Source organism: Pongo pygmaeus, chromosome 3 (assembly GCF_028885625.2).
Source record: "Pongo pygmaeus isolate AG05252 chromosome 3, NHGRI_mPonPyg2-v2.0_pri, whole genome shotgun sequence".
NCBI lineage: Eukaryota > Metazoa > Chordata > Mammalia > Primates > Hominidae > Pongo > Pongo pygmaeus.
Window position 1 is genome coordinate 89996908 of NC_072376.2, and position 15737 is coordinate 90012644.

General features: G+C 34.1%; 1 protein-coding gene across 10 annotated transcripts in view; it reads right to left on the reverse strand.

The window, feature by feature from the left end:
* CNOT6L (CCR4-NOT transcription complex subunit 6 like) overlaps positions 1-15737 on the reverse strand; it is a 109162-nt gene that overhangs the window by 24899 nt on the left and 68526 nt on the right. For all 10 annotated transcript variants that reach the window (XM_054484902.1, XM_063663786.1, XM_063663787.1 and 7 more), the window contains exons 6-8: positions 9862-9930; positions 6359-6516; positions 3801-3955 (exon numbers count right to left, since the gene is read on the reverse strand). In XM_054484902.1, the coding sequence (XP_054340877.1) occupies positions 3801-3955; positions 6359-6516; positions 9862-9930 (382 nt within the window). The remainder of the gene's footprint in view (positions 1-3800; positions 3956-6358; positions 6517-9861; positions 9931-15737) is intronic.

Below are 15737 nucleotides of genomic sequence, written 5' to 3' on the forward strand. Positions count from 1 at the left end.
CTGCTTTCATCTTCATTTTTTCCCGCACTATTAAGTTGTGTATCTGGCTCCAAGACCCAATTTCTACTTAATGGTTAAGTCTATAGGACAAAACATGGCAAAAAGAAATTTAAATTATGAGTCTAAAGCATGTATCTACAGCCAGGCGCAGTAGCTCACGCCTGTAATCCCATCATTTTGGGCGGCCGAGGAGGGCAGATCACCCGAGGTCAGGAGTTTGACACCAGCCTGACCAACATGGAGAAACCCTGTCTCTACTAAAAATACAAAATTAGCCAGGTGTGGTGGCGCATGCCTGTAATCCCAGCTACTGGGGAGGCTGAGGTGGAGAACTGCTTGAACCCGGGAGGCAGAGGCGGAGGTTGCGGTGGGCCAAGATCATGCCACTGCACTCCAGCCTGGGCAACAAGAGTGAAACTCCGTCTCAAAAAAAAAAAAAAAATGTATTTACAACTCAGTTTCTACATATACATTATATACATATAAAAAACATATGCATATGTATGAATGTATTTTATAAAATGCTTTGGAATGTAAATAATACTTGTTAAAAGACAAAGCAAAAGCTGAGATCTGGCATTTTATCACTCAAAGTTCTATTTTCTAGTATCTCTATGCATCTAACTCCCAAAAAATGGTGTTCATAATGATGACCAAACAGGTGCTGCCAAATCCTGAAGTAGATTCTGAATCCCCCAAAACTAAACTAGAATAATGTGATTTAAAGAATAGTGTATTATATTCTAATTATCTGAATATTGGTAACTTGTGTCCTAGCCTTTACTAAACAATACTCTATCCTTTCATCATGATGGATTCGAGATTTTTATTACAGTATTTTGCTATAAATGGCAATTATGATAGTTTCCATTTATTGTTGCATAATCTGTACCAGTTTTTCATATATGATTAAACAGTCATCAATGAAGATGAGGAATTATCAGATACTCTGATTACAGAAGAAAGAGACTGAGAGTAAGTACAGTGTCGACTACTCTTCCACAGTTATCTTTGTTAGTTTTGTAACCTCTACAAAAATGATCTTACAAGATAAGAATATACAAATGAAGAAACGGGTCCAGAAATGGTAAGTCTTTCAACATTATATAGCTAAATAAATAGAAGCAGCACCTGGCTTCAAAACTCACAGTCTTTTTTTGCCCTGTGTTATATTTCCAATCTGAAGAAAGAATAAAGGCAGGGTAGAATACTTTAAATTCCAAATAGTTGGCATTGAATAGTCAGCTAAGACACGGATAAATATCTGGTACTGGGATGGAAGGTGGTTTTGTTCTACCTATAGGAGGTATATAGTCCTGTCATTCCAGGAAAGAAGCTGAAAAGAGGTACAATATACTGATGTATCACACTCAGTCTTAATCTGTTGCCAGATCCATGTTACTATTCAGGAAAAAAGAGTTGAGGAAGAAAAGAAAAACAGGTGATGCATCTAAGTACTTCCTATGTGCTCATTACTTAACTAGTTCACAGCATTTTTAATAATTCAAGAATCAATTTGCAAATACCCAGATAACAGTTCTAATTGTTATTTCAAAGCCTTAGATACTTCTAGTAAATTGTTAAGGAATTTTAGATTTTTCCTCTCAAAACTGTGAGAGTAATAATAAAAATATTCCATATTATCTTGAAAGAAACTATAGCAAATAGAAAAAGAGCCTGATGTTAGATGTCTCAAGTTTACTGGTGCATTTTTTTTTTAAGCTATGGTGTTTCAAGGGGATTTGTGTATGAACATAGGTAACAAATATCATCAGGCACGGTGGCTTACGTCTGTAATCCCAGCACTGTGGGAGGCTGCGGCGGGTGGATTGCTTGGGCCCAGGAGTTCAAAACCAGCCTAGGGCAACACAGCAAGACCCTATCTCTACAAAAAATACAAAAATTAGTCAGGTGCGGTGGCATGCACGCGTAGTCTCAGCTACTCAGGGTGCTGAGGTGACAGAATCACCTGAGCCTGGGGAGGTTGAGGCTGCAGTGAGCCATGATCGCCACTGCACTCCAGCCTGGGTGACAGAGTAAGACTCTGAGACCCTGTCTAAAAACAAAAACAAATGTCAAATTCAGGGCAATTCTTCTAAATGAGGTAATCTTACAAGAGGTATTAGTGATATCAAAAGCTCAAACAAGAAGCCTAAAGATTCAGTTTATTAAGCATGGACTATGAAATCAGACTACTGTGTAACTTGAGCAAGTTATTGAACTTGTCTGTACCTTGGTTTCCTCATCTTTAAAAACAAGGAAATAGCTGTACAGCTGCCTGTAGGGGTTGCTTTAAAATTTGAAGAAGACAATTAATACAAACAATTCGAAAAGGCTGATAGATGGTAAACACTCTGGAAGTATGGTCATATACCATATAACAAGATTTCAGTCAACAAGGGACTACATGCCGATGGTAGTCCCACAAGACTATAATGGAGCTGAAAAATTCCTATCACCCAGTGATGGTGTAGCTGTCTTAACATCACAGCACAGTACATTACCTTTTTTATGTCTAGATATGTTTAGACTCAAATGCCATTGTGTTACAATTGTCTATTTACTACAGTAACATGCTGTACAGGTTTCTAGCCTGGGAACAATAGGCTATACCTTATAGCCTAGGTGTATAGTAGGCTGTACCATCTAGGTTTGTGTAAGTGCACTTCATGATGTTCCCACAACAACAAAATCACCTAATGATGCATTTCTCAGAACATATTCCCGTAGTTAAGAGATATGTAGTTTTAATAGAATTATTCTAAAATGCATAAAAAATTACCAAAGCATTAGAAGAATTTAGTATATTCTGACCTCAAATACTACAAGGCTTTGTACTAATTATTAACCAAAATAAGAATATCTCTACTACAAATTCATGGAAAAGACAGGAAAGTAGGCATAGATAAATGGGAAGTGGACCAAATATCTTTCAAATTCACTGAATTTGTTTACTTAAAATAGCATGTCATGCTGGTAATATGCCTGGATCAATAAAAACAGATTGGCTTTGATAAAATAGATGTAAAATGGGGAAATACTGGAAAACAGCTGTAAGCATGTATATGCTTATCCTGTAACATGATTTCCTAACGTATCAAATCCAAACTATTAACCATGGGATTCAACCTCTATCAGATGTCACGTTTCATTTCCCATTGCCCTGTCTCAGTCAACCCTTTTAACTCTCTCTACCTCCATATGCTCTGTGCCTGCCTCTCTTATCTACCCAAGCAGATCTCTATCTTATATTATACCATATGATATTGTAATTGTCTTATATGCCTAGTTTTTCCTACTGGATTTGAGCTTTCAGTGAGATTAGGAACTATGTCTTGACTATCTTTGGTCTGTTGTGTCTAAGCAAATGCTCAGCATACATTTAGTGAATACATGATTTTAAAATGAATGATTCTCAAAAATCAACTATTAAAAAAAAAATCACAGAAAAGAAACCCAGATCACTTATGGCTAACCTTAAAAGGTATCACTTTCTTTTTTTACACAAAAACTAATACTTTACTTCATGAAAATATGTTCTGAAATATGAGACCATTCGAGTCTGTATCTCTTGAAATGTTTAGTGTTATTTGGTAATAAAAGCATAAGGAATAATACAATAAATATCCTTATTTCAAATACACAGCCTGAGAAATGAAATATTAACAACAGTTTTAAGTTGCATAATACTTGTTTTCTAGCTTTCTGTTGATTTTATAGGGCCAATCCAAAGACAATTTTAAAGTGTAAGAATTTAAATAAATAAAAGTACACCACTGTGCTTTGTTTCCTTAACTTACTTTTCTGTTTTGAAGAATATTGCACAACCATCTACATGCTTTCTCTCCTGCTCAGACATGATTTTGGCACGTGACTTTGGAGAAAAAAATCCATCATATCCACGCTCCTTCAATGCTGGCAGAAAGAGAGTGAAGTATTGCTCTGTTTCCACTTCCTGAGATGAAAGAAAAGTTATCATCTATATGACAGAGGGAAAATGCTGATTAAGATATAAAAATGTTCAGCATTATGAGTAAGATGTAACTTAGTAAAAATAATTCACATAGCAAATATTATCTTACTATCTTACCTGATTGCTAGCAGCTGCTACTTGACAATGGCAGCTTTTTAAACATGAAAGAACCAGAAAGGTGACATGATTTTTCTCATGCTCACACAGATAGTAACAGGAGTAGGACTACATCCCAAGGTCTCTTGATTCCCAATTTACAGTTCATTCCATTATACTTTACTTCCTCAAGACTGGCAACTAAACAAATCAAGTTGGGTATATGATAGATTCTGTGATAGGGAATAGTATTTTATACATAAAAAGGTAATTTAAAAAATTGCATATCCTTCTGAACTATGGTGGAAAGAAATGATACCCAAGAGTGAGAAACGTAAAATCTATCCACAAAAAATTCTACTTTAAGAAATTTTTAAGTACCTAAATCGCAATCATCCAATGGCCTCTATTAATTTGATAATTATTAGTCTATTTTATTCTTTGACTCATAAAATATTTTAACAGGTCTTTCTAAATGAAATAAATATGAAGATAATTTATGTATGCAGATGTTTCTAACAACATGAGTTTATGACAGCAAAAACTCATAAACAACTAAATGTGTCCAATGGTATGGGAAAAGCTAAATCAATATACGTTCATATAATTAATGAGTTTTGAAGAATTTTAGTAACATGGAAAATCCATTAAGTACAATAAATAAGAAACAAAATGTAACTGTAAATATATTTTACTTAATGTGTAGAAGAAAAATACTCCAAAAGTTTTAACACAACTATCTTATGACATGAAATTAGGTATTTCCCTCCATCATGCTTTGTATTTTTTCAAAATTTTCAACTTCTCTACAATGATCTCTTTTTAGTACAGTATAGTATTATAGCATTGCTTTTATAATAAGACAATTTTCTTAAATTATGTTTTATCTTTCAAACTGCTATATTTAGGAGGGTGTGAGGCTGTTATCACTATAAATACTAAACCAAGAAGTAGACAAGAAACTACAATAGCCTGATTTTGTTTGCCTCCTCCTCTCCCCAATTCTCTGTCTCAGTATTTAGAAGAAATTTTATTTTAATTTTAAAAGATTTTTACTTTTTTCCCAAGCAACATAAAAATAAATTATCAAGCTACTCTGTTACATAAAAAAATTTTTAATAATTTTTCCTCTCAGGCTATGATGAAAGAATGTGTGAAATTGTAACACACAACTTTTTTTTTTTTTTTTTTTTTTTGAGACAATCTCGCTCTGCCATCCAGGCTGGAGTGCAGTGGTGCAATCTCTGATCACTGCAACCTCTGCTTCCTGGGTTCAAGCGATTCTCATGCCTCAGGCTCCCAAGCAGTTGGGATGACAGGTGCACGCCACCTCGCCTGGCTAATTTTTGCATTTTTAGTAGATATGGGGTTTCACCATGCTGGCCAGGCTGGTCTCAAACTCCTGACCCCAAGAGATCCACCCGCCTCGGCCTCCCAGAGTACTGGGACTATAGGTGTGAGCCACCATGCCCGGCCTGTAACACATAACATTTTTAAACACCTCTAAGAAATAGTAAGTTTTTGAGTTGATGAATATGTTAATTAGCCTCATTTGATCATTTAAAAAATATATATGTATCAAAACATCACCGTGTACCCCATAAACATATACAATTATCTGTCAATTAAAAATTTTTAAACCTTTAAGCACTTAATATGTTTTGAAAGTTGCTAAGAAAAAAGTTACTAAAAACTATTCAAACATCTTTTTGGCTAATCATTAGCTAAATTTTGAAGCAACAAAACACATTTCATGAAAAGATGCTGCTTCTTCAGTAAAGTTCAATTAATAAAGTGCTATAAAACAGAAGAATCTAAATTTCAGAGATGGTTTATAAAGTAAGGTAAGGCAAATACGCATGATTTATAGTACAATATATTAAAATATGTCTGTTTAAGGAATAACTGTGGGCAAGCTTTTTTTTTTTAAACAGACTCCAATACAATGTAAATTTATATTCCTAAAAGACTGGCAATCTTCTGTGGTTTTCTCTTTCAGCAATACCAATGATCATGAGGTGAATATTAACATGAATAATGGGTAAGATTATTTCCACTTAAGAAAATAGTAAATAAATATAAGTAGGTGGTTGTATTCAGTCAGCAAAATAGTTTCACTATGGAAATGTCTTAAATGCTTATTTAAATTGTCCATTATTTTTAAGAGGAGAGAAAACAATTCTTTTTGAGCTTTGGCTCTAAACACAGGATCTCTCCCAGTGGTCAGATCTTCTCTTATGTTTAAGTTCACCTTTTAAGTTAAAGACAGTTTAATTTCTATGGTGTTACCTGAAGACTAATGATATCTGCGTCACAGTTAACAATTTCTTCCATAATTCCCTTTTTCCTGTATTCCCAGTTTAATGCCCAGGATGGGCAATAGCCATATAGCTGCCGGGTAGCGTATTTATCACATAACACATTGTAACACATAACCGTGAATGATGCTAAGAAGTGGGAGAAAAAACAACAGACAAACGGGAGAAAATTAGGCAACTTTTTCTAAAGCAATATCATGTGTACACCTGCACAAGCACACACACATACGCCACATATCATCATTGTAAAATGCCTAGGCAAGATTAAGATTGCTAATCTACTAAAACATCATTGGAGTCCATCATACAAAATTTATTTTACTAAGTCTAGAATTAGACTAACAGCTCATATTTGAGAGTTTTAAGGAAATTTATTTTAATGAAAAATTTAAATTTTAAATCTGCTAATTTTTTGCTTATAACTTTGAGAAAAGCTTCTTTAAATGAGTGGAACAAAAGTAAACTGTAGTTGCATTTTAATTAAAGAGCTCTAATCGCATTACTTCTCATTAACAAAATATCTAAGTATTTTTTTGTGCCTCCTACTGCTATCATTACTTTGAAGCAGAAGAGTATGGACTAAAAAATTTAGTTGTAAGAGAATCGTTTTTGTCAATCAAATGTTCATTTTTGAAATAAAATGCTCATTTTTAAATGTCCTTTAACTATAAAAAGACTGTGAGCAAACTAATAGTAGAAGATGGTTTGTATCCTTGCTACTCAGAAGTGTGCTGTGAAGACCAGCAGCATCAGTATTCAATCACCTGGGAATTTAGAAATGCAGAATCTGTGGCCCCATAAACACCTCTTTTGGACAGGATGTGCAATTTAACAAAATCCCCAGGTGATTCATATGCACTTGCATGTTAAAGTCTGAAAAGCCCTGATTTTTATCAGTAATTCTCCATCTTGGCTGCCTAGTAGAATCACTTTGTAGACCTTATAAAGAAAAATGCTGAAGTAAGGGTCTGACTCCAGACTAATTAAGTTGGAATATTAAGAGTCTAGCTATTCGTATTTTTAAAAAAGCATCCCAGCATCCCAGGTGATTATAATGAACAGACATGGTTGAGAATCACTTATTTAAATGAGACGTGAGGAATTCAAAGTGAAGTGACACTTGATTGAAGTTGGTTCTGTTTCAGATGATGGAAAAGGTATTAAAAGAAATTCAGTTCAGTCCCCTGGGGGTCTGACTGGTGACCATTTTGTACACTGGGAGCTAAATTTCAATTTGAGTTGACTTGTACTCTCTGAGTATTTATCTTGGAAATGACCCAGCATCATTTCCAAGCCACTACACTGTGAAGTAAGCACCCTGAATTTACCTTACTATGCTTCTCAGGATTTGAAATGTCATTTGGAAGTAAGGCAAAAGAGGCAGATTGCCACTTGCTTCATTCAGTTTTTTCCTAAGACTTTGTAAAATGAGATTTCATTAAAAAGATCAGAGATTGCAATTTTTATAATATAGCCAAAACTCTTTATATCCCTGCCAGTGCCTGAGAATGAACCAGCAATTTTTAAACTGAAGTAAAAACCACCTAAGTGTTATTACCACTCATCTCTTATACTCTGTTTCTATCTGGGACCTTTTTCATTATCTAGGCTTGATTTCCATATAGTTTATCATTTTTTTAAGCACTAAATCACCCTTAGCCACCACAAAGTATTATACACATCCCTCTATGCATCAGAAGTAAAATGCATTTTTAACAGTAACTTTTTTTCAGCACTCAGATCCTACTCAGAGAAGCACCATACCTCACAAGAAAGTCCACACTAGTTTCTCAATAAAGAAAACCCAAGAACAGATTACTTTCAGAATTCAGCAATTAATGAAAATTTGTTTCTATTGTTCCTTTTGTTAATGGAAATGTAGCTGTGCAATATTAGAAAATCTTTTCTTCAAGATTATGTTCACTCATATTCAAAAGGGATTACTACGAAGAATTAGAAAATGGTGTTTTTAACATCAGAAGGGAGTAATTAATTATACACCAGGAAAGGCCAAGTATAAAATAAATCTATCTAGCTTTAAGTTTTGTAGAAAACCTTAGGTACTCCTTTCACTTAAACACTAACATGCAACCTGACAGTACAAATGTTATTCATAACATTGACACAGTGCCTCTTAAAACAAGCTGATATTGCAGCTCTAGAGTGGGTTGGTTTTAAAATTATTACCTCTGAAAGACACAAAAATGTACTGCATATTATAATATTTTGTAGTGTTATTAAAATGAAAATAGAACCATGAAGAGGCTATATATCCCACATTTCCAAATACTTAAAAAAAGACTTGTTCTGAATCCTCTTAACTTAAAAAAAGCCCAAAACTCACAAACAAAAGGCCTTTATATTGCTCAAAATATATATAAAGTCTAATTGTGATTTACCCTTTAACAATTAATTATCTCGTTTCTAGACAGGGTCTTGCTCTGTCTCCTAGGCTGGAGTGCAATGGCAAAATCTTGGCTCACTGTATGTAAACTCCGCATCCCAGGTTCAAGCGATTCTTGTGCCTCAGCCTCCTGAGTAGCTGGGATTACAGGAGTGCGCTACCACGACCTGGCTAATTTTTGTGTTTTTAGTAGAGATGGGGTCTCACCATGCTGGCCAAGCTAATCTTGAACTCCTGGCCTCAACAGATCTGCCTGCCTTGGCCTCCCAATGTGCTGGGATTACAGGCATAAGCCACAGTGCCCAGCCAAAATTTATTAATGTAGCACTATTCTGTGACTGGTTTAATCTTCATATCCAAACACTTACAATTTTCATTTAATTTTAAAATGAAATTAGAGATCATGAAAATTATTACTCTTGTGATTAAAAAAAAAAGACATTTCAAAAAACGGTAATTCATAACTTATTTTAAGTAGAATTCCCAAGCCTAAAATATCAAATATGAAGAAGCTTTATAAATGTCAAACCATTATTGGTCCCTGCAAACAGATAAAGGCTTATGTTTTCTACATTACTTCAGTTCTAGAAATGCTAGATTATATCCTTATAATGCTCAAATACCATGTACTATTTCTACACCCCTGGGCTGGTATTATACTTTGTTGCCAGTATAGTAAATATATGCCCAGTCTACATTATTCTTCCATAAATGTTATCTACCTCTCAAGAAAGATCAAGTACTTCCCAGTAGTTTAAAATTTTTCACAAGAAAAATCATTGTTCTCATTTTTCTTAAATCACCCAATACTCTCTATGAAGATGCCATTTGGAAAGCTGTATTATAGAAATAATTTTAAAACCAAGGGCTGCATTACTGTGAAAGATATAAGACAACTATTGACAGGTCTATCTTAATGTGGACTTTTTAAAAGTCTATCCATCAGTATTTTTAAACGCATCTACCCATGAGAGGTAAAAATGAAGTCTTATTTATTACAGACCATGAAGCCCAAATAACATTTTAAGTATTTCTGAAAAAAAAAACAAAGAATGAGAAAAACTATTTACCTGATGGCAGAATTTGGTCTCGTTCTTTTAATGTAATCCATGGCCTCGGAGGAAGCTGCTCTGGATGAACTGAAAAAAATTTTGTAAATACAGGTTAATTTCATGTGTTTCTGAAATCTGAAATGTGTTTATAATGTCAAAAACACTTCTGTTTTCTATTCTGCTGTAACAGCCTGCAAACTGACTTAATCCAATGCTGAAATTTAATGAAGATTTAGGAGCCAAAGGAAATTTAAGAAAAGCTATGCAGAGAACACAGAACTAATACAAGAAAATAACATTAGGAAATTCATTAATGGCATTTTCACTTACATGGTATTTATGAAAAGTACCTATTTAAAACCCTATGTAAAATCTTAAGTTTCTAATTATATATGTAAATTTATTGACTTAGCCTTGTGGGAAATCAAAGCCATCTGAAATTCCAACCCTGATGAATTAAAACATTCTCTTTAAAATAGAAAAAAGTACATGTGGATGTATTAAAGTTAGTGAATTTTCTAGTGGGGCCTTCATTTCCTGATTTTACTCTTTTATAATGTCAACACAAAACAAGAGATAAGGATAGAACTACATTATGCAGAAAAAAGGAAGGCACTTGTTAGACATTAATTGCTCAGATATGGTTATCCATACTATGGAACTAAATGCTACCTAACTACCAGATGAGTTAAGATTTAACTGCCCCCTTTTCTTTTCCTTTCAAAATCTTTGAAATTACAGGACAACTTGATTCAAGTTTGCAGATTTGCCCATGGTAGTAATGGCTGAGAAATGTATTCCTTTAAAACAAAAAACACTCCATCTTTATCTAGCCACAGAAATTTTGACCAAAGTAGCCCAGATCTTTAAAACTGTCACTTTACTAACAGTTTTGGTGTTCTGAAAGTCTACCTATATGGTACTCTGTTTTAGCAGCCATACTTTTCAGAGTAGAATGAACTCTATTTCATATATTCCATATCTTGCCAGGAAAGAAAAGAAGGTTATAAGATGACAGACAAATCATCCAGCTTGTTCAACATACTGAATCCCAGAAAACAATCTTCTGGCTATGTGAGTGCCATGGCAGAGTCACAACAAGTGTCTCAAAAATGAAAACTCTAACATAGAAACAGAAAGAGTAAACAAAAAAATTTCTAGCTATTGGGATCCTTAATTAGCAAAATCTACCTAAGCTGGCTTGCTTAAAAATTCAGAAATCCAGAAACTTCTAAAATAAAACAGGTAATATAATATCAACATTTTGGTGCTTCCAAATCTTAACTAGTGTATCACAATGTAGCAGTTTAAGTATAATGCAATCAACAATATCCAAAGAGCCAAAAACATAATATGAGCGAATACTCTATCTCACTACTAACCAGCAAAATTAAAAAGATGAGATGGCATATTTGTTACCCAAGTTCATGCAAAATTTTTGAGTTCTATAACATCCAGGACTGGTGATGGCGATAAACAGCATGTACAGCTGGTAGGAATACAAATTAGTACAGCTATCTTAAGAACAAACTGGCATCTTGTAAAATTTAAAACATCCATGTCCCTATGACTGAGCAAAATTCTATTTCCTGGGATCAGCCCTATCTTCTTTAAGCAGGATTCAAAAAGATATCCATTACAGCATTGTTTATATTAACGAAAGCAATAGTAAATGGCTAAATAATATCCATTTTAAGAAAGTCTATGCTATAGTTTAAAAAGAAAAAAGATAAATATGTGTTCAAGTGGAAACATATCCATGGAATACTGTTGAGTAAAAAGAAGTAGAAAAAAATTGAATAACAAAATGTGATATATTTTATTTAAAAAGGTTTAAACCATACACTAAAAGTAATAGTATAAAATTTCTGCTGGTATAATTTTTGTATGTAAATGCCTACCAGAAAGCAAAAGGATACACACCCAACTCACAAGTATGAGTACCTGCATGGAAGGGACTGTGATTAAAAGTAACGATTAAAAGAAATTTTAATCATAACAGGAATTTTAACTTTTTTTACAAAAGGGTAATATATTCCCGTAAGACATGCATTTAAAATCAGTTTTTTTTTTTTTGAGACGGAGTCTTGCTCTGTCGCCCAGGCTGGAGTGCCGTGACGCGATCTCAGCTCACTGCAAGTTCCGCCTCCTGGGTTCACGCCATTCTCCTGCCTCAGCCTCCCAAGTAGCTGGGACTACAGGCGCCCACCACCACACCCAGCTAATTTTTTTTGTATTTTCAGTAGAGATGGGGTTTCACCGTGTTAGCCAGGATGGTCTCGATCTCCTGACCTTGTGATCCGCCTGCCTCAGCCTCCCAAAGTGCTGGGATTACAGGTGTGAGCCACCACACCCGGCCTAAAGTTAGGCTTTTTAAATATGAAACTACATGGCCAATGATATGACAAAACAAAGAAATAAAGAGTTATATGGGCTACTATCACATAAAATAAATAAATATATTGGTGACCCAATCTTCAACAGAGCTCAAGAGAGCCAACCTTCCTCCCCACACCTAACACTGACTGGCAGCACTAGGCCTGATCTGCCTACAGTGCAGGTGTCAGCTGAACCTGAAGAGATAAACCAAATCTACATGCTAAACCTAAACGGTAACTGTCTGCTGAAATCACAGATTTAAAAAGCATCAGAAGTCTCCTAATATCCAAAATGTCCAGGGTACAAATAAAAAGCACTGGTCATACCAAGAACCAGGAAAATCACAACTTAAGTGTTAAAAGACCAACAGACACCAACACTGAGCTGAATCAGATGTTGAAATTATCTGACAGATTTTAGAACAGCCATCATAAAACTGCTTGAACAAGTAATTACAAATATCTCTGAAAAGAATAGAAAAATCCAGCAAATACAGAGAAATTATTATTTTAAAAGTATCAAATAGATATCCAACTGAAAAATACAGTAACTTAAATTTTAAAACTCATTGGAAAGGCACAGTAATAAAGATGCCAAAAGATAAAAATCAGTGAACTTGAGAACGAATCAGGAGAACTTAGTCTGAAAAACAAAAAGAAAACAGACTGAAACAAATGAACAGAGCCTGAAAAAACCTGTGGAACTATAATTCTTTTAAAAAATCTAGATTCGTATTATCAGAGTTCCAGAAGGACAGGAGAAAGGATGTGGAGCTAAAAAAGTATTCTATGAGAGAACAGGTGAAAATTTCCAAATTTATGTCAAAGACTTACACCTAACAAATTTAAGAGGGTGAGCAAACTTCAAATATCAAGAGCCCAAAGAAATCCATGTCAAGACAGATCGTAACTAAACTTCTGAAAACTAAAGAAAGAACATTAAAAACATCAGACAGAAATAGCATATTACCTATAGGACACCAACTCAAATGACACTAGATTTCTTTTAAGAAACCATGAAAGCCTAAGGAAGTGGTACAATATTTTTCAAGGACTGAAAGAAAAGAACTGTCCACTGGAAATTCTGTATCCAGAAAAACTATCCTTCAGAAATCAAGGGGAAATAAAGATGTTAACAGACAAAGGAAAACACTTCCATTGCTAGCAGACCTGCCCTTAAAAAATAGCTAAAAGGGGGCCAGATGCAGTGGCTTACACCTATAATCCCAGCACCTTGGAAGGCTGAGACTTATCACTTGGGGCCAGGAGTTTAAGACCAGCCTGGCCAACATAGTGAGATCCCATCTCTACAAAAATATTAAAAAATTAGCCAGACGTGGTGACGTGAGCCTGTAGTCCCTAGCTACTTGGGAGGCTGAGATAGGAGGATCACTTCAGCCCAGGAGTTGGAGGCTGCAGTGAGCTAAGGAAACTCTCTAAATATCAAGGAAAACAGAAATGGAACACCAAAAAAGGAAAGAACGAGGAATCAGTATAGTAAATGTGCAGCAAGATAGAAAGTTTGAATAACCATGAATATAAAACACATGAAAATATACCCTAAGTATATGTAATTGAAAAGCTGAAATAACTACAAGAAGAAAGACAAACCTACCATTTTGACATAGCTTTATTGGTAATGAATAAAACCAAAGTAATCATTAAGTACATCTAACACATTCAAACAATATAATGAACAAACTAACATATAGGATACTGCATCTAATGAGAAGAGACATTCTTCTCAAGTGCATAATTACAAAAATTAATCATCTGCAGAGGCAATAAACATTTTTAACATTTAAATTAATCAAGATATGTTCTCTAACCACCATGGAATTAAGCTAGGAACCTATGACAAAGAAAACCAGAAGAACTCCTCTGAAAATAAAGAAACAAGTTTCTAAATGACTCACAGGCCAAGGAAGAAATAAAGGCTATTAGAAAATACGCTGAACTGAATGATAATGAAAATAATACAAACTAAAGCTTGTGAGATACAGCTAAAAGCCACTTTAGAGAAATATTTATACATAAATATATACATAAATATATTTGAGGAAAAAAAAGAAAGACTGGAAATTAAGGCATGTTCACCTTAAGCTAGAAAAAGAATAGCAAATGAAACAAGAAAGGAAGAAAAAGAAATTAATAATATTGAAAACAAACATACAATAAAGAAGACCAATGAAGCTAAAAGTTGGTTCTTCTTTTCAAAGAAAATATTAATAAATGCCTGCATAATTTATTATCTGCATAAATTAATATCTGAAATGGAAAAAAGACATCACTACACAACCTATGGATATTAAGACATCATAAAATATTCTGAACAACTTTTGGCCCATAAATTTGAAGATTAAGATAAAATGGGCAAATTTCCAGAAAACACAACTTTCAGAAACTCATAGAAAGAGAAACGGAAATCAGAATAGTACTATAATTATTAAAGAAATTAAATCAGTAATTTAAAACTTCCTACCAGAAAAAAAAAAAAAAAACCCAGAAAGAAAAAAAAATTCAACCTTAAATAAATTCTTCCAAACAACAGAAAATAAGGAAATACTTACATAAATTTTACAAAGCCAGTATAACTTTAATATCACAACTTGACAAGGACACTGAAGAAAAAGAAGTACTAGCCAATTTCACTCATAAATACAGATGCAAAAAATCCTATATAGGCTGGGTGCGCTGGCTCACACCTGTAATCCCAACATTTTGGGAAGTCAAGGTGGGCCGATTGCTTGAGGTCAGGAGTTCGAGACCAGCCTGGCCAACATGACAAAACCCTGTTTCTACTAAAAATATAAAAATTAGCTAGGCGTGGTGGTGCGTGCCTGTAATCCCAGCTATTGAGGAGGCTGAGGCAGGAGAATCGCTTGCTTGAAACTGGGAGGTGGAGAGGTTGCAGTGAGTCGAGATCACGCCACTGCACCCCAGCCTGGGTGACAGAGCGTAACTCCATCTCACAAAAATAAATAAATAAATAAATAAATCCTAAATAAAATATTAGCAAACTGAATCTAGGGTATAAAAAGATAATAATTTATCATAACCTTGTTGGCTTTATTCTAGGAATACCAAAGGTGGTATAACATACAAAAAAACCATCAATATAATTACCATATTAAAGGATAAAAATAATCTACTCATCTTAATAAAGAAAAGCATTTGATAAAATTCAAAATCTACTCATATTAAAAAAAAATACTTGCCTAGCAAACTAGGAATAGAAAAAACTTCCTTCATCTGATGAAGTTTATCTATATAAAAACTACAGTGAATATGATACTTAATCAAAAATTATGAAATTAGACAAGGATGCCCATTATCACCACTTTTAGCTAGTTAGTGCAGTAAGAGCAGATTGGCAAGAAAATTAAAAGGATTAGAAATGGAGTATTACAACTCTCATTACTTGCAGATGACATAATTGTATACATTAAAATAAAAAATGCATTAGCATTAAAAACTATTTAACAAAGTGGTTGAATATGTTCTTTAGCAAGGCAT